General features: G+C 40.4%; 2 protein-coding genes across 2 annotated transcripts in view; one reads left to right on the top strand and one right to left on the bottom strand.

The window, feature by feature from the left end:
• Positions 1 to 13,858: 13,858 nt before the first annotated feature.
• Positions 13,859 to 26,289, bottom strand: gss (glutathione synthetase). Its single transcript, XM_037684401.1, has 12 exons — positions 26,148 to 26,289; positions 25,639 to 25,784; positions 25,359 to 25,434; positions 22,002 to 22,141; positions 21,788 to 21,904; positions 21,200 to 21,280; positions 20,896 to 20,973; positions 20,742 to 20,811; positions 19,592 to 19,786; positions 19,430 to 19,511; positions 19,113 to 19,302; positions 13,859 to 14,172 (listed from the first exon to the last, which is right to left on the bottom strand). The coding sequence occupies exons 1-12, from the start codon at positions 26,277 to 26,279 to the stop codon at positions 14,049 to 14,051; spliced, it is 1,431 nt and encodes a 476-aa protein (XP_037540329.1). The 5' UTR covers positions 26,280 to 26,289; the 3' UTR covers positions 13,859 to 14,048.
• Positions 26,290 to 27,235: 946 nt separating this feature from the next.
• Positions 27,236 to 27,545, top strand: part of LOC119417335 (glutathione synthetase-like) — a 17,790-nt gene continuing 17,480 nt past the window's right edge. The window contains exon 1 of the mRNA XM_037684542.1: positions 27,236 to 27,258. Within this exon, the coding sequence (XP_037540470.1) occupies positions 27,236 to 27,258 (23 nt within the window). The remainder of the gene's footprint in view (positions 27,259 to 27,545) is intronic.

Genomic DNA, 27,545 nt, shown 5'->3' with positions numbered 1-27,545 from the left:
TTACTTTTCTGTGCATTCAGTTGAGTTCACGTCCTGTTTTATTCTCGAAACAAGCGTCAGTTACTTATTAGCACACCGGCGTTGCGTTTACCATCACGTCCCTCCTCCTCCATTAATATAAACTTCCAGGTTGTAGGTTGTCCTGGTTACATTTACATCGTCACCTCTGTCTAATGTTGTGCTGTATTATCCATTAATATAGTCTTTTCTTTTTGTCATACCCATCCTGTTTGTCTATGCTTTTGGGAAAATATGTTCTATTAGCATAATTTAGTTCTGGCAGCAAGTTCGGATCTGAACTGGAGGTCTACCTCTGAAAGGAGGCAACAGGTATCCTCTTCATCCCAGAGGAGTTCAGGATTATTTGATAAGTCAGCATATATATACTTTTAATTTGGTTTATTTATATAGAGCCATGCTGTGACAAAAGTCATCTCAGGGCACTGTACAAAAAAATAAAACGTGTCCGAATTATATAAATCCAGATGAGATTTATTATTTGCACACATCACATACGGCACATAAAAAATGCCCATTAGTAAAAGTTGTCCATCCAAAGAAACCATTAGATTATGTCAAATCCTCATTTTGTCACTGCGGCCTCTGGCAGTCGAAACCTATAGCAGCATAACTAAAGGATAGCTCAGGAAACCCAAGTTATAGGATTAAAACAAAAGAAAAGTCTTAAGCCTAATCTTAAACCAGTGTTAGCCTCATGGATAAAATACAAGATATGAGCTTAATAACTCTCCCATTTCACTTTTAGAAACTCTAGGAACCACATGTAAACCTCCAAATGTAAATCAGCCTAAATATACAAACTGTTGAGTTTACATAGACACATAAAACCTCTCTCCGTTGTCAGACAGCCACAGTTGCACGTGACGGATTGAAGAGGGCGTGTCAGATTCGGGGAGCGGTGAATCGCGCAGTTTGATTCAATTATAATTCACAGGGATGCAACGGGATTGCAAAACAAATACCGATGCATCCATAATCACACTTCAATCTACACCCTGAGCATACAATCTCTTAGACCTGAATGAAACAACATATTTTGCTCTGCAATGCAGTAAAACAGTTTTCATTCAAACACGATTTTGGCAACTAAATGAACTAAACAAGGAGTTAGAATCTTGAAAACAGTGACATGAGAGTTAATATTAATGGATGTCCATAAATCCCATGTTATCTTCTTACAACAATGTTTCCATGACTCTGGTTACGGTCCCTCTGAGTGTAGGAACGGTTGCGTTAATATTTTCGACTTGGGATGATCACGTTCTACCGAGGCTCTGGTGCAGCATAAGGTTGTATCTCACTGGGCTGCAACTGTAGGAGAGCAACCTCAACATTGTGAGAAAATAGATGAACCTTCGGCGGCAGAATCAGTTAATTCTGAGTGGTTGTGACCGGCAAGCCCAGTTTTCTTTTTAAACAAAAGCCCATTTTGTGTTCGTGGCTTGAAAAAACTCAGGAGACAAAACGTCAACTGAAGGGAAGAAGTTGAGAGCCCATCCTGCAAACCGAAGACATTCTGGAGACTTCCTGGTTGCTGTTCACTCAGGTCACCAGCGCTCGCAGCCTGGACGTGATCACAAGCGGCAGCAACGACCAGCACTTTTTCTCCTCCTCGGGCTGAAAACATGAACTCGTCTTGCTCATAGCGTGGCTCTTCTCAACGGGATTTCCTTTAAGAAGAAGCCAAAGTACTTCCAAAGATGGTTTTCGATGCAAAATGTGCCACTTGCCACTAAAACCCCATCTTCCCTCCCTTCATTAACATCTGTAGCAACATTCGTACTCTCTCCTCCAGCGGCCTTATTCTGCTGCTAATGATCAGAACCATTTACAACAAACTCACTGCTTTTATCCCGTTTGCATGTTTTAGGTTGAAGAAGAGTACACTGTATTGTTTCACGACCGTTGCACATGCTTGACGTTCTTGCACCTGTTGTAGCTCTTGGTCTGATTTGATGTTTGGCTGTCAGTGGTCGTGTTATCGTTCTGCACCACCTCTGTGTTCGCTGCCTCCTGGCCAGGTCGTCATTGAAAATAAGAACTTGTTCTAAACCGACTAACCTGGTTAAATAAAGGTCAAAATCGTTTTCGTCTCATCTCTGTGTGCGGATCATAAATGGTCCAGGTCACACACACAAGCACTTCAAAGTCGGGATGCACGATATTATCGGCACGGTATCGGTATCGGGCGATATTAGCGATAAAGTTAAATATCGGACATCGGCCATTCCATCAAAATAACTCACCGATATAAAAGGTGCTGTTTTGTAAAAATATATATTTATATAGTGTTAAATCATTTCCAGCCCCCTTTTTGGCATCTTCATTTGGTAGCAAGACAAATTGACAAAGACCACGCAGAATAATGTATTTTAATTCCACAGCAGAGAAAGCGATGTAGTCTCTGTAAGTGGGTCTAGGGAAAAATATCGGTATCGGTTATTGTCCAAATAAGTTTTAGCATATTGACATATCGGATATCGGCCAAAAATCCAATATCTAGCTACCTCAAAGTTATATAGTTCACAGGACATCCATCCATTCGTCCAGCCATCACTGTGCGAGAGGCGGGGGACACCCTGGACATGTCTCCAGTTCATCACAGGGACAAAAACCTAGGGACAATTTAGAGTTGCCAATCATGCATGTTTTTGGTCTGTGGGAGGAAACCGGAGTACCTGGAGAAAACCCACGCATGCACGGAGAGAACATGCAAACTCCACCCAGAAAGGCCCCCGACTGGGATTTGAACCAGCGATCTTCTCGCTGAGAGGCAACAGCTCTAGCAACTGAGCCACTGCGCTGCCTTTTACGGGACATTATAACCTTAAATAATTATTTATTTGTGACTTTTTAAAATAAAATTAACAATCATTTTTATCACCAATCAAAAAATATGGATTAAATGTAGATTCAAAAGGACTTAATGACGAATTAGGATTTTTAAAAAGAGCTCTTTCAGAGGCGTTTTCACCTCTTTTTTTAAACTTGAAAATCCATTTATATCTTGCCGTGGCTTTTCTCCATTTCACTTCTCATAAAAACATTGAGACAACACCCCCCAACTAATGAGCACGCCCGTTCATTGAGCTTTCTCTTCCTGCTGTAAACGTTCCAGCGGCAGATAAAACAATGCTATGAAAGTCGCTCCGACTCGCTCGATGGCGGGTGCTGGCCTTCCGGTTTCCGGCTGATGCTAAAGTGCTGAGCAGGGACGGACTGTCAGCTCCTGCTGCCCATCAGTTCAATAAAACTGTCCCCGGTGAACTTTGTAACGGACTGTTTGTTAATCAGTCTTTTATTAGCAGAGGGCTTCTGCCGTTTACAGTAATAAAGAACTTGACAAGGGACAAAACCAGGAACTGACCTTGACTCTTCCTGCAGAGTATTTCTGTTTTGAGTGTGTAGTTTTTTGTGTGTTTGTGTCCTCCAAGTCAACTCAGGTGGACAAAGAGTTTTAATGTGCTTGTTTTTAGCTGGAATGTACAAAGGAGTCATGGGAGTTCCTAAGTGTTGAAACAGTCTGTTAATGTCGACTGTTTCTGACATCCTTCAGAGCGGCAGGTAGTGCTGATAGAAGGGAGGGGTGATTATCACCTTCAGACAAAGCAAACAGGAAAGATAACATCATAAACACTAAATACATCATTTATTGAAGGATGCAATACTGATAAAGCTTCCAAGATGTGTTCGCTTTTAGAAAACGTGCTGGGGATTCTTCTCAGCCCACTCCAAATGTTAGCCCAGTATCTGTAAAACTGCCAGTAATGTCCCAGTATATTGTCGTTTTTGTGTGAACTAAGTTCAGTTAGCTGTGGCAGCCATCTTGAATCAGGTTGACTCCAAGTGTAATCAGTTGTAGAGGCACATATAACATTTGTTTCGTGAGATGAACTAAAATTGATTTAGTTGTTGAATCAGGTTCAATATTAAAGGAGGATGTAAATATTTTGTTTATTGCACCAGGAAAAGTGTAACTGAAATCAAATCTGTTTTGTTAGAAATATTTTGCGAAAGCAGCAACAAACCTTAAATGTAGTTTGGAAGTGTACAGGTGCAGCTTAAAAAATTGGAATATCTTGATAACATAAAATAAAAAATATGTCAGTCACTTCAGAAAGTGAAATTTGTATATTAAATAGATTCATTACACGCAGAGTGAAATATTTCAAGTCTTTATTTCTTGTAATTTTGATGATTATGGCTTACAAATAATGAAAACCCAAAATTCAGTGGCTCTGAAAATTAGAATATTACAAAGCTTTTGGTACATTTGGCCGTGTGGGCAGGTGACAAGTCCTGCTGGAAAAAGAAACAAACCAACCAAAACAAGCCAAGTCAAACCAAGCAACCAGCTAACCAAACCCAACTCAACCAACCAAACCAAGCCAAGTCAAACCAACCAACCAACTAACTAACCCAACTCAACTCAACCCAACCAACCAACCAAACCAATCCACCAATCAACTAACCCATTAACCAACTGAACCAACCAAACCAAGCCAAGCCAAGTCAAACCAACCAACCAACCAAAACAACCAACTAACCCACCAACCCAATCCACCCAGCAACTAACCCACCAATCTAACCCACCCACCAACCAAACCAAACCAACCAACCAAACCAATCCACCAACCAACCAAACCACCCACCAATCAACTAACTCATCAACCAACTTAACCAACCAAACCAAGCCAAGTCAAACCAACCAACCAACCAAAACAACCAACTAACCCACCAATCCAACCTACCACCAACCCAATCCACCCAGCAACTAACCCACCAATCTAACCCACCCACCAACTAACCCACCAACCAACCAAACCAAACCAACCAACCAAACCAATCCACCAACCAACCAAACCAACCCACCAATCAACTAACTCATCAACCAACCAAACCAAGCCAAGTCAAACCAACCAACCAACCAACCAAAACAACCAACGAACCCACCTATCCAACCTACCCACCAACCCAATACACCCAGCAACTAACCCACCAATCCAACCCACTCACCAACTAACCCACCAACCAACCAAACCAAACCAAACCAATCCACCAACCAACCAACCCACCAATCAACTAACTCATCAACCAACCAACTCAACCAACCAAACCAAGTAAAACCAACCAACTAACCCACCAATCCAACCCACCGACTGAACGACCAACCGTCCATCCATCGGCTCCCATTTGAACCTCTTGCTGAGTCTTAGCAATTCAATTCAGTTTATTTCTATAGCTCTAAGTCACAACAGAAGTCGTCTCTGGGCGCTGAACAGAAACTTTCACATACATAAAAAACAAGTTAACGTTATTTATCTGAGGAGCAGCTGCTTTGAGTCTTCACTTTGTCACAGTCTACACTGTTGCCTTTATGCAGGAAAAACTCCATTTTAACAGGAAGAAACTTCCAGCAGAACCAGGCTCAGGACGAGCATTTAACCCACACGTCAAGTGGTTACCGTTAGAGTTGAAGACATGTTGTGCTACATAGACAGAAAATGCAAGTCATGTTGTGTTGTAATCACACGTCTCATGACCCAGTGGTTCAAAATTAACCTGTTTCAGGTTGCAGAGTCTTGTGCCTTCAGAGTGCTGGGACACAATGACTTGCAAAAAAGATAGGAAAAAAAAACAACTGTAACTTTCTGAGAGTTAATATGTAATTTATTTGCTATGATGCAAATTAAAAGATACTGTTCAGGTTTTTTAAAGTGGATTTCTGTTCGGTGGGTAGTCAGTATCTTACCTGCAGCAGACAGCAGTCAGACATATTGGAAAATCAGAAAAAAATCTCATTGGTGAGTCCGAATGAAAGACGAATTCTAACCAGATATCTGTCTGAAACAACTGAAATCATATAAATTTAACTTAATGACTTTGCTGAAAATTGCTGAAACTAAGTTGTTAAAGCTTAAAGAAGCACAAACCTAGCAAAAAGGTAAAAGTAGCAAAAGGCTAGTTAGAGGCCAAAAGTAGCTACAATCTTAAAGTCGAAAAAGCCTAGCTGAAAGCTAAAAGTATCAAAACACTGAATCAATTCATAAAAAATGCTAACTAAAAGTAGCAAAACAGAACGTAACAATATATAAACACAAGCTAAAGATGGTAAAAGACTAGCTAAAAGGAGCAAATCACTAGCTTAAAGTAAACAAATACTAATTAAAATAGATGACTAGCTAAAAGTAAAAAGAAAAACGCTAAAAAGTCAAACAAAAGTTGGCTAAAATCTAAAAGTAGCAAAACACTAGCTAAAAGCAGCCAAATGTTAGCTAAAAGCTACAGGTAGCACAAGGAACCGAAGAGATCTCAATGTGTTTCTATGGGGAAAATATTTGTAAATATAAGTAAATATTTTTGAAAAGTATAAATAAAAGTTACAAAAACTAATAGTCATAGCAAACGTCTCCTGAATGAGCTGAACGTTTATATTACGTATGTCTTTGTCTAGTTCTTCATACTTTGGGCTGTTTAATCCAAAAGATCTTTTAAAACAAGAAACCACAAGTGTTAAATCAGCATTCACAGAATTACTGTGAACTGAGCCAAGATGGTTCAGATTATCAAGCAACCAGAAGAATTGTATTTTTTTTTTTTTTTTACCACAGGATTTCCTTTTAAATTTAAATTCTAGTAAACAACAGTCTAACAAAGCAGCGTTCGTTCTCCTGGAGCGTTTTGTTGGAGCCATTATTTGATAAAAGATGTCCCTGGACAAACTGTGTTAAAGGTATCTCATGTCAGAGGATCACTTTGTTCTTGACGGGGAAAAAAACAACACTGGTGCCATATTGGGAAACGAGGAGTTACAGTTAAAGGTACATCCAGAGCCAGGAGACGCGCGCTCCAGTTAGTGACAGTTGGACTTTTACTTCCAGCTATTCTTACTGAAAGGATGCGGCACCAAACGAAGCAGCGGCTGCTAAATGTCGTCTCTGGTTATACAGCGGCAGGATATGAACAGAGACGCACAGCTATGTTCCACGAAGCGGTCGTTGATTAGGCCCACACTCAGATATCCACTTCCTGCTGACGCCGGCACTCCTCACTCTTCCTCTCTGCAGCACCGAGGAGCAGGGTGACTGTGACCCACTTCCATCCTGCTGTGACCCACATCCTGACTCCCTGCCGCTGTCGTCCGTCCTCTGACCGTCCAACGTGCTCGAACTAATTCACACTCTCTGCTCACACCGAGCGCACACGCATGCCACCGGCTAACTGGGCCAGTGCTTGTGTAACGGCTTCATTGTCGCCTGTTGCAGAGCGAAAAATGGGGAATTGGAAATGCCCTCTGTCCGTCTGTCCGTGCATGTTGTGACCTGGATAAATTGAAAAATAAGTGAGGCACCGACTTCCACTTTAGCGTTTGGCTACATCTAAACAAAATAAATTTTCGTTTCAAAAACTTGGCTGCCACATCAAAATATAAGAAGGACGCTGCCGTATGTAATCCTAGTGAGCTGGATAATTAAAAAAAACTTACGCAAAGGGCTAACTCTTTTTGGCGCGTGGCTGCATCTAAATGTAAAAAAGTTTCCTTTCAAAAATTCAAAAAATCCAAGATGGCCACCATCACCTATATGTAAACTGGCCACCCCTTTCATTGGACTACTTTCTAGTTGTTATACAGACAGTATAGTAGTCCCTCGCTACTTTGCGGTTCGTTTTTCGCAGACTGGCTCTAGTGCGGTTTTTCAAAATAGCATGACATTTTTATTTAATGTCGATCTCCATTCTGCAGCGGCGGGAAAGTGGGCGTGGCAGAGAGCAGCCGTGGTAGAGAGCAGCCACGGCAGAGAGCAGCCGTGGTAGAGAGCAGCCATGGTAGAGAGCAGCCGTGGTAGAGAGCAGCCGTGGCAGAGAGCAGTCGTGGTAGAGAGCAGCCGTGGCAGAGAGCAGCCGTGGCAGAGAGCAGCCGTGGTAGAGAGCAGCCATGGTAGAGAGCAGCCGTGGTAGAGAGCTGCCGTGGCAGAGAGCAGTCGTGGTAGAGAGCAGCCATGGTAGAGAGCAGCCGTGGTAGAGAGCTGCAATCATGACATTCTGTGTTCTTGAAGAGCGTTTAGAGTTTAGAAACATTGTTTAGAATATTACGTGTGGAAAGGGTTTAATAATAAATAAAAATAATAAATTTAAGAATAAATACTAAAATAAAACAACTACTTACTACTTGTACTACTATTCCTACTTTGCGGTTTTACACATTGCAGAGCTTCAGGGTACGGATCTACCTGCGATTAACGAGGGACTACTGTATTGCCTAAAAATATAGTTTCTTCAAATGATTGGGGTGGCTGAAGATTAAGCGTTGAAGGCCAAGGCCACCACTGGCCACCCCCTGGTTCCGCCGTTGCACCTGGTGGATAAAATTTCTCCCTCCGTTCAGCAGGATCCGTCACTCTGCACCACTTTGGACTGGAAATAAAACAACCTATCAACCTATCAACCTATCAAATCTGGCATGAAAGCAGCGGTGATTCCCTTAATATAAATTCATCCCTTTCTCAGACTTGTACACAAAATGTATAAAGTTCCAGCTTGGAAAAGTTGACTCAAAAATGTTTTTGCTCAGGGATGAGCAGTGATCACAACAGAGAGAGCCTGACTGACATGATATTCTCCAGCCTGGACAGCAGCTTCCTAAAACAAAGCACTGTTTTTTCCTCCGCAGCTCCTGTACAGCGAACGCAGCAGTGTTTCCTGATGGCACTTGATGACAGCGACCGGCGTTCTGCTGGATGACCCTGACCACCTTTACAGAACATGTCACCCCTGCAATAAGCACACTATTTCTAATCTGGAACAAAAAAAAAAACAAAAACAGGAGGTTGGCTAAATCAAAAGGAATGTGCTGTTTTAGATATTTTGTAAAAGAATGAGCCCAGCAGGAAGTGAGCGCTGCAGGACAGTTTGGACTCTAAGAAATTTCATTTAGTCAAAGATGTCTTATTTATATATACAGAAGAAATATCTTCTCAATAAAGCGTAAATGTAAAGTCCCAACCCTGAGCTTTTTGAAGAAGTGAGTTTTTTGTTCAGGCACAAAACAAAAAGTTCATTTAAAAATAATTAAGACTGAGTTTGTGTCGTGTGTTCAGGTTTTTTTTGTCATTTTGTACATTTTGCATTTGTTCTCCCCCACACACCTTTTTTTTTTTTTTTTTGAGTCATTTCATCACTGAGCTGCATTTTTGTTCACTTTATGCACTTAAAAAAAACACATTTTGAACAGAACTAGTAAATATAATAAGCATATTGTTAAAATACTTTTTGTGTCGATAACGGGGCAGTTTGTTGTTTGATACGATCCCTTTTAAAACTAAAGGTCCTTTAACGCTGAGCTTTAGTCTTAGATCATATGTTTAAAAAAGAAATTACAAAATTGTTGCATTTTAATTGCTTAAAATATCATGTGCATGCTCATGCGAGATTGCAAGATAACTGCAGATATCTGTTATAATGACTCTCAGCTACTACCACGTCAATATCTGCTAAATGGACTGAGTTAAAGCCAGTTTCGTCTTTGCTATTATCAGGAAACTGTAGGAAACATCTTGACCTGAACTGAGTTCAAACATTGATCAGCTGCAGCTGAATATCCAGGGATTACTTTAAGAAAGTTTATTTAACATCTGTCCAGTGGTTCATGAGATATTTTGCTAACAGACAAACAGGGTGGACTCCAAAAGCAAATATATCGCACAACCTGTCAGCGCTCAGAATATGTTTTGAATATTTGTGTGTTTGCTAAAGTCACTTAGCTGTGGCAGCCATCTTGGATCAGGACCACTCCAAAGGTAGAGACACATCCAGTAATGATTTTCTGCACGTTTCATCAATTTTCATATGGGGGTAATGAAATATTTTGCTGACAGACAGACACAAGGACAAAAACATTATTGTCAGCCTTCACCTTAGGGCAGCAGGCAATGTTTATTTTGTTCAGAAAATTAAATGTTCACGCTGATTAAACAAAACTTGAATGTTTTTGTTTTTCTTTCTTGTGAACATTAACTGTGAGAAAATGCTTTGCTACCACCTGGTGGTTAAAATTTGTAACTGCAGGCAAGGAAAAATAAAAACTAGCTTTGGTAAACTAATTAAATAGGGACCTTGCAGAATAAAACGTATAATATAACAAGAATAAATGATAGTGTATGTAATCATGTTTAATGAATGTATAATTCACGTATAATAACTTTTGGAACTTGTGCTTGTATCCAGGATTCTCCACAACGTTTAAAGTTTATGGATCTATAAATTACCTGTTTTTGTTCTCCATCAGTCATTTTACAAAAATTTCCAAAACAGAAAAGCAACAAGACATACATAGCCATAGCAGACACATAAAATTATTTTTAAAAAGTTTGTGCAGGAGCTCATTTTAACGTTATAACATAAATCCAAGTGAGGCGACGATCCAACTTTCCTACAATCTAACGTTTGCAGCTCTAGTCATTCCATTTATTGGTAGATTTCTGTGTTTAGTCCACAGGGAGACATTTAAACTGTTCTCTCCTCATTAAATCACAATTTAAGCATGTACTTAAACCAAAAATAAAATCTCTGTAAGCATTTGGGTTGTTACTCCATGTCCATACAGAGTGGCCTGACTGTTCAATGGTGAATCTTAATAAATTTTATTTACTTTGTGCATGAGAATAAACAGTTTTTTTTTATTTGCATGTTTTATCATAACTTGGATAAATAACTGTAGCGTTTATGTTATGTTATATTATGTCACCGTCTTATCGATTTAATTTTGTAATTTGTGAACTTATTTTGAACTAATAAAGTAACTTTAAATTCCTTATATCACTTCTTAATACAGTCCAGGCCAGTTACAGCTGCTGAAAAAGTATGACAACAAGAGAAAAGTAATGTTTTGATGCTTTTTAAGACACTTTTTGTAGGGTTTGTTTCCTCGTGTCTGGCCCCATCTTGTTTTGTGTTTATGTCTTGCATCTTCCTGGTCCTCAGTCTCTGTCTTTGGCATCTGTGATTACTCACAAGTGCCTTCACTTTGTCTAAATGGTGTTTCGTGTATTTAAGCCTTTATGTTTGTCTTCTCTGTGTCCTGACATTGTTATCCGTCTACTGGTGATGACCTGTTCTGCTCCCCGTGTACTCCTGGATTATAAGTGTAAGTTTGCTGCCCTGCCAGCTTTTTCTTTTGTAATTAAGTACTTATCTAATTATACTCCCGAGTCCTCGACTGTCTGCCTGCACCACTGGGTTTACCAGCACCAGTGCTTTGTGACAGTTTTCCCATCATTTTACAGCAATCTTGATGTTTGATATTTAATTTGAGAGGTTTTCTCAAACTTCAGTCATCATGAAGGATTTTAATTAAGAAGTTTTCCAACAATTCTTGAATAAAAGGTGGTTGCTCAGTGAGACTCCTACAAATTAAAGCAGCTGAACATCAGGAACCTATTGAGATTCAGTCACACAACAAAAATAGTTCATTACAAACTGATGCAGTACGTCCCATGATTATGTTTAAATCTTCTTAGCTCACATACAAAGCTAAGGAGTACAAATGAAATAAATTATGTTGAAATGTGAACATTAAATAGAAAACCCAAGCTGCAGTGGCTCGGTGGTTGGTATTGTAGTCCTGAGCCTGCAGGTTCGAGCCCTCCATCAGTAAGGACATAAAATGCTAGTTTGTTCGTTGTGATGACCCCTGCTGAGGGGAGCAGCTGAAAGACAAAAACACAACTTAAAAAGAAAATTTAATCAAATGTCCCCCTAAAGACACGCCTGTACACCTTTAAAGGAATGTAAATTAATATAAATGTTGTAAGATGTGCTATCGTCAGTAAAAAACTGATTGCCTCCTAATTTAGGGACTTGGATTGAATTAAAAGTTTATAATGATGATGGCATAGTTACATTAAAAAAGTAACTTAGCTAAGTTACTGATTACTTGATTTGGAAAGTAGTTTAGTACTTGTAAAAAAAAAAAAAAGGTACTTTTAAAATGTACTGTAAAGTTTAGTACTTAACTAGTTACTTTCAGAAGCTGCTGACAACAACCCTCCACCACCTCAACATAAAAATTACATTGAACTTTGCCAATACCTACTTTATTGAAAGTGCTTTTTAATGGAAAGGACATAAAATGCATCTGTAAATGTATCTCCTGACCTATAAAGTTATACAATATAAAGTCTCTCGCTCCATTGTTTATGTTCCTGTCACGGTATGGTGTCAGGTATCACAGGTGATAACGTGACTGAATTGTCGCATAGACCTGACGTCACTCCCCCAAACTTTTTATTGTTTTTGTCACTCCCCGAGACGCATAGAGGAAATAAAATTAAATTACAGTACTAGAGAAAATGACAAAAATAGTAACACACAGTAACTTGGATAACTTTAATCTGATTACTGGATTTTGAAATAGCAACACGTTAAATTTCTAGTTACAGAAAATTGGTCCGATGTCAGTAACACGTTACAAAGTTGTCATATCTCAAGGGCATTAGAGCGAGAGACTGTGGCAAAGCTGCAAAGTCTTGGGGACAAAACACCCCCATCACTCTCCGCTTTCACCTCCCACCCCTGCCGAACAGATAAACAACCTCCCCCCTTCTTTCTGACAAAGGCTCAAAGTTATTTGTCGAGCACTAAAAACATCTACACGAAGATGAAAATGATGCAGAAGTTGAATGGAGTTTGGTGCGATGAAGCGAGAGTGGGAGTGAGTCATGAGGGTTGAGAGATTTGTGATGTTAATTTAGCATGTTTGGGTTTTATAGTTAAGGTGTAGTTTATTGTGTTTAGTTTGGTCTGTTTTAGTGTTTCAGTCAAAACAATGAGAGGATTTTTGAACGTGAGGACAAAGGACACCGGAGAGGCTCATGAAGGAGAAAACAGTCTTGAGTCAGAAAGTGAGGACTTTGTTAATGAAGAGGGTGATCATGATTTGTTTAGAAGAAATAGAGTGACCGAGCCCCACTAGGAGGTTTGACTCTGTGCAGAGGATCCAGAACCCCTCTGACTGGGCCAACAGAATCAGGCATCAGTTCTGAGCTCTGGAGAACTGAAAAAGATGTGGATGCTGACCCAGAGGGCGGAATAATGGAGGAAAATACCCTTTCTTAAATTACTGTAAAACAATTATTTTGTCAGTTAAAAAAAAATAAACCCTGTAGTGTAGAGTTTTTAAACAAACAAAAAAAAAACCTTCAAGCTTTAAAATAAAATAGAACAAAAATAACTGAGCATGCATCAGGATAAAAATAACTTAAATTACCGGTAGATATTCAGGCTGAGACAGCTCTAAAAAACTGACTTGTTTTCATGGAAAAAATATTTAAAGCTAGTACTTTGAAGCAGTTAAAGGTAGTTGATTTTCCCTGAGCAACATAAATCATCATAAAGTTAAAGCGATAAAACCATCTTACTCAAATGTGCACAATCTGATGCTTTTGCTGTTGATCAGATTTAATGATAAAGATAAATTCATTGTGAAATAATTCTTTATTAGGATCATTGTGAAATAATTCTTTATTAGGTTCTTGAAATGTGTTATCTCTCTACAAAACTGATTGACAGCTGCTGCTGATCATGACTTCATAACTCTCTTCATGTCTGTGATGCTGGTAAGACATTTTCATCAGTGTTTAAACAGTTCACCAACATCCAAAAAAGTTCAATCTGGTCCTCTGGACATTCAAAAAAACAAAAAACAAAACAAAGCAAAAAAACCCCACCAACACCAACATGTTCACCACACAGAGCATCATCTATGTGTTGATGTTGGGACTCCAGACTCCTACTCCAAGAGTTATTAGAAGACTGTGACGAGCACGGTCTTTGTATATTCTCTGAAATTACTCATAAAACCTGCATATCCCGAACACCAATACTTTTTACATGATTAGAAGCAAAAGGGACGTCTTTTCTGACAAATGTGTCGATGCTTTAACTTCCAGGGTTGTGATGTCAACACTCCCAGTACCTCCTTCTGAAACAGTCACGGTGTGACCCGTTTGGTTCCTGCAGGTTCTGAGTTGTTAAACCAGTAGAGGGTTGTCCAACGTGGCCACACCAGCTGCGACACCCCCGTCTGAATGTTCTGAACTCTTGGTCCTCAGCAGATGACCCGCACACTCGTTCATCAACGTTTCCGTCCCCCGCCTGTGAGCAAACACAGAAAAAACGTGTTTTACACTCAACAGGACCGGATCATGTTCTGCTGACAGAAGATCAGGATTAATAACATAATGACTACTTTCTAGTTTTGTTTTTTCTTCAACTGTCCAAGATAATAGAGGGGGAGGAAGAGATGCTTTTTGATCCAAAGCCAACTGGAAACAGACTTCTGAAAAGTTTCCTCCTCTAATCAGACCTTAAAACCTCTGATTGGCCGCCTGTGCATTTTAATATTGATTAAAGTCATTTTATTGCTTTTTAAGACCGTTGATGGTCTCCTACCTCTAGTACTTCATTCTCCTCATGTTATTGCCGTTTTAAATTATCTCACTTTTTTTTCATGTTCGTTTGCAGGTTTGTTGCTTTTCTTTTCTTTGTTTTTATCTGGTATATTATGGAAAACGCTTGATAAATAAAGTTCGATTTATTAATTGATAGATATAACGTGATTTGAACTTGATAAACAATAGCACAGCATTGTCAGCAGGTGGCAATAGAGACCACATCACAGATTAATCCAACAAAAAAAGAATATTTGAGAGGAAGGAGACCTAAATATTAAATTCTCTATGACAAATAGAGGAAATTAAAGATAAATATTAGAGAGTTTGGAGTAGGGTTGAGCTTGGGTTCCTGCCAATACTTGAAAAGCACCTTCTGAGAAGACATTCTCGCTACCTTTATGTTTGATGCTCCAATATTCAACGTTCTGTGATGGACTCGGCAAAACTGAAGAATGGCGACAAAACGGAGGAAATGGAAGTATACAGGACCTGTGGCCACTGGGGCCAAGACCACCTCAGGCCACGGTACTTCTAAAGCCGGGGACTCGTTTCTACTCTTACCAGGACCCAGAGAGACGGACGCGTCGGCCCTGAAGTCCAACATTCTGGCTTCAATAAAAGCTGATATTTCAGCGGTAATTAAAGCAGAAATTAAAGCCGCCCTCACCGAGGCTCTCACCTTTATTAAGGATTAACTTAAAGCAGTGAGAGCAGAGGTGGACCAGGTGAAATTCAGTGTTAAAGATGTTGAAGACGGGCTGTCCACCTGGTCTGATGAGGTTGCAGCTCTGCGCAGCACCATGACGGAACTGAAAGATGAGATAACTTGGCTGAAAAAGAAAGACGAAGACGTGGAGGGACGTATGAGAAAGTGCAACGTGTGGATCCTTGGAGTCCCTGAGACGTTGCAGTTGAGCTCCACCACAGCGGTCTGCTCATCTGCTCACAGAGGTGCTGCAGCTGGACAAGATGCCGCTGATTGACCACTAGTACCGGACGTCGGGTGGGAGGAAGTCACGTGATAAGCCGAGAGTTACTGTAGCTAAACTGCACTATTACCAAGACTGTGTGGAAATATTACGGCGTGCGCGCAGTCGTGACCCACTCTGCTTCAAGGATTCACTGATCACCAGTAGAGCGGATTATACAGTGAGGAACGGGGCGGTTTTCACAGAGGGGAGGAGGCTTCTTTGCGGCCGGCGGGATGTTCGCTACGGGCTGTTTTTTCCTGCATGGCTTTGCATCACTCACGGTGAGGAGGACAAGGAGTTTGTGGACCCAGATAAAGCCATGCGCTTTGTCAAAATGAGTATAATCTCAGCAACGGGTAGCGAGGACGGGAAAAGACTGTAGGGCTGGCTTCCCTTAATCACCGTTCTTAATCAACATATCCAGCTACTTCAAATTGCAATGCGGTACAAGGCAGGGTGCCCGCTCTCACCACTTTTATTTGCGTTAGTGATAGAACCACTAGCTTTAGCTTTACGGCAAAATTCCATCATTAAAAAGGTATAAATTGATTAGGCACAGAGCATAAAGTTTATTTATATGCCGATGACATGCTTTTGTATATATCAGATCCTCTCATTAGCATTCCTAAAGTTACTTACTTCACTTCAGAAATTTGGGAGAATACCTGGCTATAAGGTTAATCTTCAGAAAAGCGAGCTGATGACTGACCTCTATAGAAAATAAAATTTACATACTGTTCCATTTAAAATTAGTTAAAAAAAGTTTTAAATACCTTGTCATTTGGGTAACACGAGTCTATAAGAAGCTTTATAAGGCTAATTATCTACCTCTCCTGGTAAACCTTAAGCAAGACATTACTAGATGGCAAACCCTACCTCATGGCGTGATGGGGTAGAATAAACTGTCAAAATGATTATTCTACCTAAATTTCTGAATTTGTTTCAGAGCCTGCCAATTTTTCTAACTAAATCATTCTTTTCCAACCTGAACAGCCAGTTATAAACATTTATTTGGAATAAAATAATCCAAATTTCCAGGAAGATCTTTCATCTGCCCCGTAGGCTTTGAGGCATGTCACTTCCTAATTTCATGCACCATTACTGGGCATCCAATATCAGAGCTCTACCATTCTGGTTGGGTAAGGATACCCCTTCTCCCAGTTGGGTGGCTTTAGAGAGGGCCTCAATTAGATCCAGCTCTCCCTCTGCATTACTTTGCTCTGTTTCCTTTTTAAACCGTCAGTTTCAACTTATACTTCTAAACCAATTGTGATTAGGGGGGACTGTACTTGTATAGTCCCTTTCGATCTTATCAAGACACTCAAAGCTCTTTACACTACAACATGTCCCCTCATTTACCCATTCATACATTCTACTAGCTCTCTACAAAGCTAATGGAATCATTCTAAAGAGACTAACCAGTGCTTTATTGCATTCATACATTGATGGGACACTCATCAGAGGCAACGAGGGGTTCAGTGTCTTGCCCAGGGACACTTCGGCATGTGACTGCTGGTGGAATCGAACCCCTAACTCTTGCATTGGCAGACGACTGCTCTAATCACTCTGCCACAGCCGCCTCAATCTGGATCTGGACAGTCAAGATCTGTAATCAGTTCAGGAGAACATTTAGCTCTACAGAGATATTGTTTGTGACACCAGTGTCAAATAATCAGGTTTACTCTCTCAGTAGCTTTTGATGCCTGGGAGTACATTCACTATATGATCTCTATGTTGATAAGTTTGCCCCTTTTGAGCAGCTGGTATAAAAATGTAATATCCAAAAGTCACAGTTCTTCATATATCTGCAATTGAGGCATTTTGTTTGGTCTAACTCTGATCGTTTTCCTTTGTATCCTCCTAAACATTTTGTGGTTAAGATTTTGGAGTGCAAGTCTGACACCGAGGGGCCCCTCAGCACGATCCATACACTGCTCAGTTCATACCAGGAGACCAGGTTGGACTCGAAATGGACTTGGAGGAACCCATATCAGACTCAGTCTGGCAAAAGATCATTAAGAACATTTATTCATCCTCAGTTTGTCTGAGACATGCTGTAACTCAATTCAAGGTGGTGCACCATCTGCACTGGTTCAAAGACAAAATGTCCAAGATTAAAACTGACCTGGATCCTGCATGTAACCGCTGTAAACGAATTCCAGCTACGCTCTTACACACATTCTGGACTTGTCCAGGGCTGCAGGGCTATTGGCAATCTACACTTCCTGACCAAAAAAATAGTCGCCACCAAAAAAAAAAAAAAAAAAAAAAAAAGGTCACACACTGATATTTCGTTGGACCACCTGTAGCTTTGATTACAGCATGCATTCGCTGTGGCATTGTTTCGATAAGCTTCTGCAATGTCACAAGATCTATTTCCATCCAGTGTTGCATTAATTTTTCACCAAGATCTTGCAGTGATGACTAGACACTAGGCATGATGGGTGCATCACTTCACCTGCCTCTCTTCTTACCCTGATGCACCCACCACTCTGGAACAGGGTCAATCTGGACTCATCAGACCACATGACCTTCTTCCATTGCTCCACAGTCCAATCTTTATGCTCCCTAGCAAACTGAAGCCTTTTTTCCAGTTAGCCTCACTGATTAGTGATTTTCTTAAGGCTACACAGCTGTTCAGTCCCAATCCTTTGAGTTCTCTTCACATTGTGCGAAATGCTCTTACTTTCACTATTAAACAGCCCTGAGTGCTGCTGTTGTTTTTCTTCTATGTGAGCTCACCAAACGTTTAAGTGATCACCGATCACGATAATTCAGGATTTTTTTCCGGCCACATTTCTTCCTTGAAGACGATGGGTCCCCACCATCCTTCCAGTTTTTAATAATGCGTTGGACAGTTCTTAACCCAATTTTATTAGTTTCTTCAATCTCCTTAGATGTTTTCTCTGCTTGATGCCAATGATTTGACCCTTCTCAAACAGAGTGACATCTTTTCCACGACCACGCCATGTGTCTTTCAACATGGTAGTTTCAGAAATGAGAAGGGTTAAATAACTTGTTGCAGCTGAAAGATAATCTGCCACGCAGTAATTATCCAATAGGAGGCTCGTACCTATTTGCTTAGTTAAATCCAGGCGGCGATTATTTTTTTGGGCCAGGCAGTGTATTTTTGATACCTTCTCTGGGATATGTGTAAAAACTGTGTACCCGTCACAATTCATTTCATCGTTTAGGGTGGTCCTTGTGGACGCATCCTTCAGCAAGTACGAGAGGAATATGATTGCTTTTGGCTCTCTTCTAGCCAGGAGACTTATTTTATGCAGATGGAAGGATCAGCATCTTCCAGCATATGAACATTGGATAAGAGAAGTTATGTGTCATATTCATTTAGAAAGTATTAGATATACTCTGAAAGGACCTGTTGAGAGATTTTGTGACACTTGGCAGCCATTTGTATCTTATACTGGAAGCATGTCTGATGTAGCTGATCTGGTGTGAGAGGGGGATTTTTAAGTATGTTTATTTATTGTGTGTGTGTGTTCAGAAAAAAATGACTGATTAAAAAAAAGCAATAATTTTAGAAAAAAATACTTTGGATTAATAAAGTGAAACACATTGTTTTAGGTAATTCTTAAAAAAAAATAAACAGACAGTCTTAAACGGTCAAAACTACAGACAAGCGAGAGCAGGGGGAGGAGCGTCAACGTACCTCACATACACTCCGAACACTCCCAGTTCACTGACGCAGCTGCTGATTTCCAGGGGAGCGTCTCGCCGCAGTAAGTAGTTCTGTACGGACGGAGGAACGATTTTATCCATCAGGACGTAGGCTGTTCGCTCCGAGCTTCCCTTCACTCGGTTCAGCACCTGGATGAGCTCTGACCCGTACAGGTTGTTTCCTACAATGTTAAGATATTAAGGAAGTGAGGACGAGCCTTTACAGGCAATGAGTTACTTTTACAGACGCACTAAACTACGATCCGATCAAAGCAGCAGAATATTTATGAGTCAAGCTTTTTCTTGTACCTCCTCCTTCTCGTTGAGGTTTCAGAACAAACCGGTCTGGATCGGCCAAAGCCATGGCTACTGATTGATCACCATCTGGTCCCTGAAGGTAACAACGGAGAACCAAAGTAACAAAAGTCCATAATGAATCTTTTTAATGTTGAATTTCTGACAGTTTCTCACCATGTCCAGAGTGTAGAGGCCAGCGAACGTCGCCCTGAGCTGCTCCACGACCTGAGTCTGATCTGGGAAGAATCTCTCCAGAACTCCAGGTTTGGCCAGAACCTGCTGGACCTTCTTGGTTCCCACCAGGTGAGTGTGGATATCGGGACACTTCGCAGCCAGAGAGCGCTCCATCATAAGACGAGCGTCCCAGCACTACAGTTTACAAACAAATATATTTCTTCACTCTCTGCATCTTAGGTTGCATACTTTAAATTCAGTTCCTGTCAGTACAACAACTTTTCAAATATATTCTGTTCATTTAAAGATCTGCACGGTTTAAATGTTGTCCCAGTTAAATCAGTTTAGTTCTTCGGACACAGGTGCTGCCTGCTTTTATCAGTGAGCAAAGGAGCAGCAGAGCAGAAGCAGTTTGTTTTACTTTAACCAGCCACGGAAAAGACCAAAAATGTTGGGGCCAATTTAAAGTTATAAATTATCTTAAGTGTGAGTGAGTGAGTGTGAATGGTTGTTTGTCTCCAAGAGTCCCTGTGATGGACTTGCAACTTGTCCAGAGTGTGTCCCACACCCCTGCCCCGCACTGTTAATTAGTGTCTTTCAGCTGCTCCCGTCTACAAAGGTCGCCACAGAGTGAAGTTACACGAAATATTTTACATCAGATTCCCTTCCTGACACAGTTTGGTCTCGATTGATGGTATTGAATAAAATCTGATCAAGAGTCAGTTGCTTGGAACCATTTGCTCACTTAATATTTACTATTTAAAATATTCATCACTTAATCAGCTATTCAATTAAATTTGATCAGCAGTTTATTAGGCAGTCGTTTTTAGTTGCTTAATCCTCACTCATGCTGTATTCTAAGACCATTAGCTAATCATTACTTAGTTTAGTAACATCCAAACATTAATCAATAGGTAATAATTAGATAGTCATGGGAAATTACAAATTTTTAAGCTCTTATTGTAAAGACAACTTGTGGACAGTTTATGCATAACCTGTTGGATCACTGTCACACACACACGCCTGCTGCCTACAATGATTATTAGGGTGTAACTAACAGTTTCATTTGGCAAACTCTTTCACTCGTTTGCATCCGTTAATGGGTAAACTCGACATCTAGAACAAAAAAATTGTTCAAACGAGTTCAGACCTGTTCAGAAATGTAGTTCTGAGGCATGTAGCCATTCCTGAAGTAGACCACCGCGACCTCAGTGCCATCGCTGAAATAAGAATAAACATGCATTTAGTATTAATGGCAAAAGAACATTTAACAATTTATGTCAAAATGACAGAAAGAGACCTACACAAATAGCCTCTTGTCCTGATCAAGGGATCCTGTTTTTGCAACATCACCAAACCGTTTTCTTAGTGTTGGAATGTCTCTAAAAAACAGGATGCAAATATATAAAAACAGATATTACACCGCTCACAGTAACAATTACTCAACCAGACACTGCTCATGGGTTTTGCACAAAATAAAATCATACAAAGAGATAAAAGTGTCCATTTGCTCAGAGACAGAGTGGAAACAAAAAACTGAAAGACTCTAATTTATAAAGCAGATATATTATTCTTTTACATTAATAAATCATCCAAACTAACTCTTACCTTTTCCAAAGTTCGCTCTCAATGAAGCGCTGATCAAAAATGTTCGTCTGGACCTCCTCCACCAAGAACAAGACAGCCGCTCTGAAATGACAGCCATCAAATAAATCTGAACATCAGTGAAGTCGTGGCAGAAACTGGAGATGATGAACCAGAAAGTGTCCTCACGGCAAAATGGGCCCCCGGCAAATATAATCACTAAAAGATTTAAACTCAGAGCATCAGCATCGTTCAGATCCAGAACTTTAGAAGGAAAATCGTCAAAACAGTGCTTCAACTTCACCGCCCCTTCAGGAGCAACACAACGCTCCTTTTGCCTTTAAATCTGGGCAGGATGCAGGTTCTGGTGCAGACCAAAGTACAAACTAATCGTGTTCGTATAAACATATTTATGGATTTACCAGGAGGTATTTTAAACCTGTTAAACCCATGTCAGTGATCAACCAGAATCGGTCCTGTTCCTGTTTCCAGAGGAACTTCCTGCAGCACAGAAAACCTGCTGCTATTTCAGCACCAACTCTTTACTCAGTAAAATCCAATTGTAAAATCTGCACACGCTGCATGTGTTCAACCCGTGTCTCTCGGTCTCACCTTTCTGATCCATAGAGCTCCCAGGCTTTTGCAATGGCCCTGGCCAGACCAGCTGCAGGGTTGTTGTCCGGGATGAGTCGACTCTCCTCCAGCCTGCCGGCCATCCTCAGTATGAGTCTGTCAAGCAAGAAGACAAGTGAATTTACTTATTCTGATTATATATTTAGTCATCTCTTTCACTTACATAAACTGTGTGTACGAATGACCTACGCACCTATGTACACCTGGTGTCAGTGATGAGAGGCCTCCAAAACTTGCAGCGATTGTGTTTATCTCTATTTGCTTTAGAGAAGACGTCTTATTCTCATTCTGGTCCAGCATGTAGTCGGACCGATTGAGACCCAACACAATGGACTAAAAACAACAAAAAAAAAACCAATAATAATGACTGTTGTCCTCTGCTGAACATTCAGCGTAAGTTGTTAAAACTCAAAACTTGAGCCTATGTCGTGTTCATTTTTTCTCTTATTAAAGCCTTTTGTATTCCAGAGAAAAGTCAAGAATGTAGGACTGAGTGTGGCAACTCTAAATGTGGGGACAATGACAAGCAAAGGTAGAAAGCTGGCTAACATGATGCAGAGAAGGAAGGTAGATGTTTTATGTGTCCAAGAGACCAAGTGGAAGGACAGCAAGGCTCGCAGAACTGAAGCAGGGTTGAAACTGTTTTACAATGGTGTGGATAGAAAGAGAAATGGAGTAGGGGTGGTCCTGAAGGAGCAGTTGGCAAAGAATGTAGTAGAGGTGAAGAGAGTGTCAGATAGGGGGATGTGTCTGAAGGTAGAAGTAGAAGGTCTGATGCTAAACATAGTCAGTGGTTATGCTCCACAGGTTGGATGCGATGTGGAGAAGAAAGATAAATTTTGGAAGGATCTGGATGAAGTGATGGACAGCATCCCCAGAGAGGAGAGAGAGTGGTGATCAGAGCAGACCTGAATGGACATGTTGTTGAAGGAAACTGGGCTACTACAGCAACAATAATTAGAGAGACGGGTAGGAAGGTACTTGGTGTGTCATCTGGATGAAGAATGGATGATAACAAGTGCAAGATAAAGAACGGATGGATGGAAACCTGTTGGTGAAATAATGAAGCGCAGGAAGTTATTCAAAGAAACAGGTTAGCCAAGAAGAAATATGACAGAGAGAGAAGACAGGAATTTAAGGAGATGGGATGTAGAGCAAAGAGGGAGGTAGCTAAGGCAAAGCAGAAGGTGTATAATGAGCTGTATGGGAGGCTGGACACTAAAGAGGGCGAGAAAGACTTGTACCAATTGGCAAGACAGAGGGATCAGGCTGGAAAGGATGTGCAGTTGGTTAGGCTTATTAAACATAGGAATGGTAATATTCTGGTGAAGATTCTCAGTCATCCAGGACATGATGAATTCCAAAAACGTTCAATACAAAAACAACTGGACTTTATTTGTAACAGAAGACATTTCGAATGGTAATGTTCTAACAAGTGAGGAGAGTGTGACGGGAAGATGGAAGGAGTACTTTGAGGAGTTAATGAGTGAAGAGAATGAAAGAGAAAGGGGAAAAAAAGATTTTGTAAGCTCAATCATCCAGGTAGATAACAAAAAAATGTTAAATCATGTCATCTGGACCAGTTTCTTTAAGGGAGAAAGAAAAGTAGAGGTCAGAGAAACTGTGAACCAGGAAGTGGGAAAGATTAGTGAGGGTGAATTTTGGAAAGCTCTGAAAAGAATGAAGAGGAAGGCAGTAGGACCTGATGACATACCAGTGGAGGTTTGGCAATGTCTTGGAGATATGTCAGTGAGGTTTTTGACTCAAATATTCAATGGCATATTTGAGGGTGAGAAAATGCCTGAGGAATGGAGGAGAAGTGTGCTGGTGTGCATTATTAAGAACAAGGTGACGTACAGAGTTGTAGCAACTTCAGGGCAATTAAGTTGATGAGCCACACAATACTTGCTTTGAGAATGCTAATGGAGAAGTACAGAGAAGATCAGAAAGCACTCCATTGTGTCTTTGTGGATTTAGAAAAAAACATATGACAGGGTGCCAAGGGAGGAGGTGTGGTGTTGCATGAGAAAATCTAGAGTGGCAGAGAAGTACGTTAGACTGGTATGAGGACAGCAGGACAGTGGTGAGACGTGCTGTAGGAGTGACAAATAGCTTCAAGGTGGAGGTGGGAGTGCATCAAGGATAGTCTCTGAGCCTCTTTTTGTTTGCTCTAGTGATGGACCGACCAAAAGATGAGGTCAAGCAGAAATCCCGGTGGACTATGATGTTTGCGGATGACATTGTGTCTGTGGTGAGAACAGGGAACAGGTGGAAGAGAACTTGGAGAGGTGGAGGTACGCACTTGAAAGAAGAGGATGAAAATCAGCCGTAATAAGACAGAGGCCATGTGTGTGAATAAGAGGGAGGAGGTGGAACAGTGAGGCTACAAGAAGCAGAGGTCACAAAGGGGCAGGGTTTCTAGGACTTGGGCTCCACTGTCCAGGAAAATGAAGAGTGTGGTAAAGAGGTGAAGAAGAGAGTCCAGGCAGGATGGAGTGGATGGAGAAAAGTTTCAGGGGTGATTTGTGACAAAAGGGTGTCAGCAAAGGTCAAAGGAAAAGTTTACAAGACAGTGGTGAGACCAGCTGTTGTATGGTCCGGAGACAGAGACATGGACAAAAAGACAAGAGACAGAACTGGAAGTGGCAGAAGTGAAGATGTTCAGGTTCTCAGGAGTGACAAGGATGGAGACAATTATGAATTAGATCATCAGAGGTACAGCAGAGGTTGAACAACTGGGAGATAAAGTTAGAGACCAGACTGAGATGGTTTGGACGTGTCCAGAGGAGGGACAGTGGTTTGGACATGTCCAGAGGAGGGACAGTGGTTTGGACGTGTCCAGAGGAGGGACAGTGGTTTGGACATGTCCAGAGGAGGGACAGTGGTTTGGACATGTCCAGAGGAGGGACAGTGGTTTGGACATGTCCAGAGGAGGGACAGTGGGTGTATTGGCAGAAGGATGTTAGAAATGCAGCTGCCAGAAAAAAGAAAAAGAGGAGATATATGGACACAGAGAGGACATGGAGGTAGTTGGAGTGAGGACAGAGTGAGATGGAGGAGGAGGACTCGCTGTGGAGACCCTGAAGAGGAAAAACTGAAAGAAGTAGTATTCCAGTAATTTAAAACAAATTGTCATGCCTTTTAAAAATAATTTAAAGCGGTAACCATCTTGGTTTGTTAAACTTGAAAATACACTTTGTAACAATCTCAACACTCAGGTAAATATATTTTCTATTTGTTCAGGAACCGTTCAAGACGTGGTCTAAACTCAACATTTTGAACAATATTTCTCATTGATGTTTTATCGTCTTTAGTTTTAAATCATTAGTAACTGTGAGCTTTTGTGAGCAGCTCAATAATTGACTCTTCCAAAAGAAAGTGATAATCATACAAAAATTAATCCTGATGCAGGCTTAATAATCCAGGTAGATGAATCTAACAAGGTTAAGTCGGGTCCTCTGGACAGATTCTTCTAAAGAAAATAGAGATTCCATCCAGAGGACCAGACCTTAAGAAAAAACATGAATTTGTCTTGACCGTTCAAACCTACCTGAGACCCTCCTTCTTTCTGGATTTGTTGGTGAATCTTAAACAACCTTGCAGTGAAATCATCCACTTTGATGGTGCTGCAAAAAGAATAAACAGAAACCCATGTTAAAATCCTGACATATTATTTAAAAAAACAATTTTTAAAATAAATAAACAAACAGATATTACCTAATATCAATATGATGATATTGTGTTCTTTAGTGAGAGTTGTTTTTGTGCATTTATAAAACTACTTAAAGCCTAATTTGCACATTATTCCAAATAATGGTCCTGCATCCTACCTGGATAAAGCCTTTTGCAGGAAGTCTGCGTCTTGACTGACCCTATCCACCAACGTGTTGTAGTGAGTTTGCACTGCAAGAGCCTGAAGAAATGCAGCTTTAGGAACAGGTGAAGGGAAGAGCGTGAACGGAGCATAGGTCACCAACTGCGAAACAAGTTGTAGAACGTAAGAAAACAATAAAACGCAATGTCGACAACAAAAAAGCTGTTCATTTCAACACAGTCATGAAACGTGGCACGTGAGGAATGAATAAAAACAACTGGGCTAAGTAACAAACACAGGATTAGTATGGATCTATTTAAAACCCTGTTCCCTAAAGCACACGACTTCACAATGAACATTTCTGTAGCATCAGCAGAGGCCTAACGACAAAATCAGAATGAGTTACGCTGCAGTGCACAGTTTAACAGATTAAATACTTTGCCAGTACAGTAACGAAGAACAAGCCAAACTCTGAAAAATAAAAGAAGACTCATCAGATTTCTTGCATGTGCATGCAAATCACACCTCGGATGAGTTTGGGTTCTCCTTGGTCCTCATTACGATTCCCTGCCGGAGCGCTTCATCTTTTGCAACATCTGCCAGTTGTTTTATCAGAGCAGTATCCGTCATCAACTCGTCCGGTCTCCACTGAGCCATTCTGGTTCCAAAATGAGACGCACACAGACAAATTCTGTAATAAAACAGCACGACAATTATATAAAAGCCCCCACACACAACTCAGTAAAACATTGTCATCGGATACCACATTTAACAGTTTGGATAGTAATGTACTTAAATAACAAATTAACCCCCTATAACACAATATGTTGCTTACATTCTCATTTATTGGTTCATTTAACATCATGTATGAAGGAAATGTAGCTGGATTCATGTCTGTATGATGAATTTTGCTTGTAAGATACAAAAAAAAAAAGCCTTTTGTCTAAATCTGGTGCATTGATCTAATGTACACAAACCTTACAAACTAATTCATTGTCTGCTTTTGAGAACAAAATCTTTGTGGACACTTGTATAAAAACATATAAAGCTATTAAAAACCAAATATATAACCCGTTTCTGATGACTGCTGTTACTAAAGTTAATAACATTCCTATGATGCACAAAAACCCTTGCAGATTTCTCCACGTTTCCTCACTTCAATGAAACGCCATGAACAAGACGAGGCTGACAGGAGACAAGCGAGTTAGCTTGTTAGCTACCTACCTGTTAGCTTTAGCTCGTGTCCAACTCGAAAAGTGTCAGTCAATTAACGATGACATTAACGTTCAGATATGTCTGATCGCTATGTTAAAAACAGAAACTCGGTTTAGTCACTGCAATACGTTGTTTCAAGCAAAGAGTATAACGGATTTAAAATGTGTAAATAGTATATTCGCATCTGATGCTATGTTCAATGAACCTCGGAATTTAAACAGTTACTCAGGAGATTTGAGCTCTGGCGCCTCAATCAGTGCGAAGTTCACAACAAACAAAACTACTTACGTGATCGCTGAAAATATCGTTTAATAAAGTTAATAAAAAGAACGCTGATTTATTATTTAGGTAACGATATTGGAAAAGACACTCTTTACTGTAGCAGGTTTAAAAAGAATATGCCGATTTTCAAGGTGGTAGTGTAACGCAGCATTCGATTTGTCCCGGTCCACTGGCCAGTGCTGATTGGTCAGCGTCAAATCGAACCAATGAAAACTTGCCACGTCACCAAAACAATGAAAGTTTATGTAAATCAAACACATGCTGACCAAAGATGAGTTAGCAAATTTAACAGAAGATTAAAAAAAAAAAAATCGTAATCTGTGAGTGGCTATTTTGTTCGTTCATATTAGATTAAAGTAGAACTGCTTTATGACTGGTTAGCACTTTGGTTGGCCTTGTTGCTGTTTTAAGTGCTATATAAATAAA

The sequence above is a fragment of the Nematolebias whitei genome, chromosome 11, assembly GCF_014905685.2.
Source record: "Nematolebias whitei isolate Nwh7 chromosome 11, NemWhi1, whole genome shotgun sequence".
Taxonomy (NCBI): Eukaryota; Metazoa; Chordata; class Actinopteri; order Cyprinodontiformes; family Rivulidae; genus Nematolebias; species Nematolebias whitei.
The sequence above is the reverse complement of the archived record's forward strand: the minus strand, read 5'-3'. Positions and strand labels throughout refer to the sequence as shown.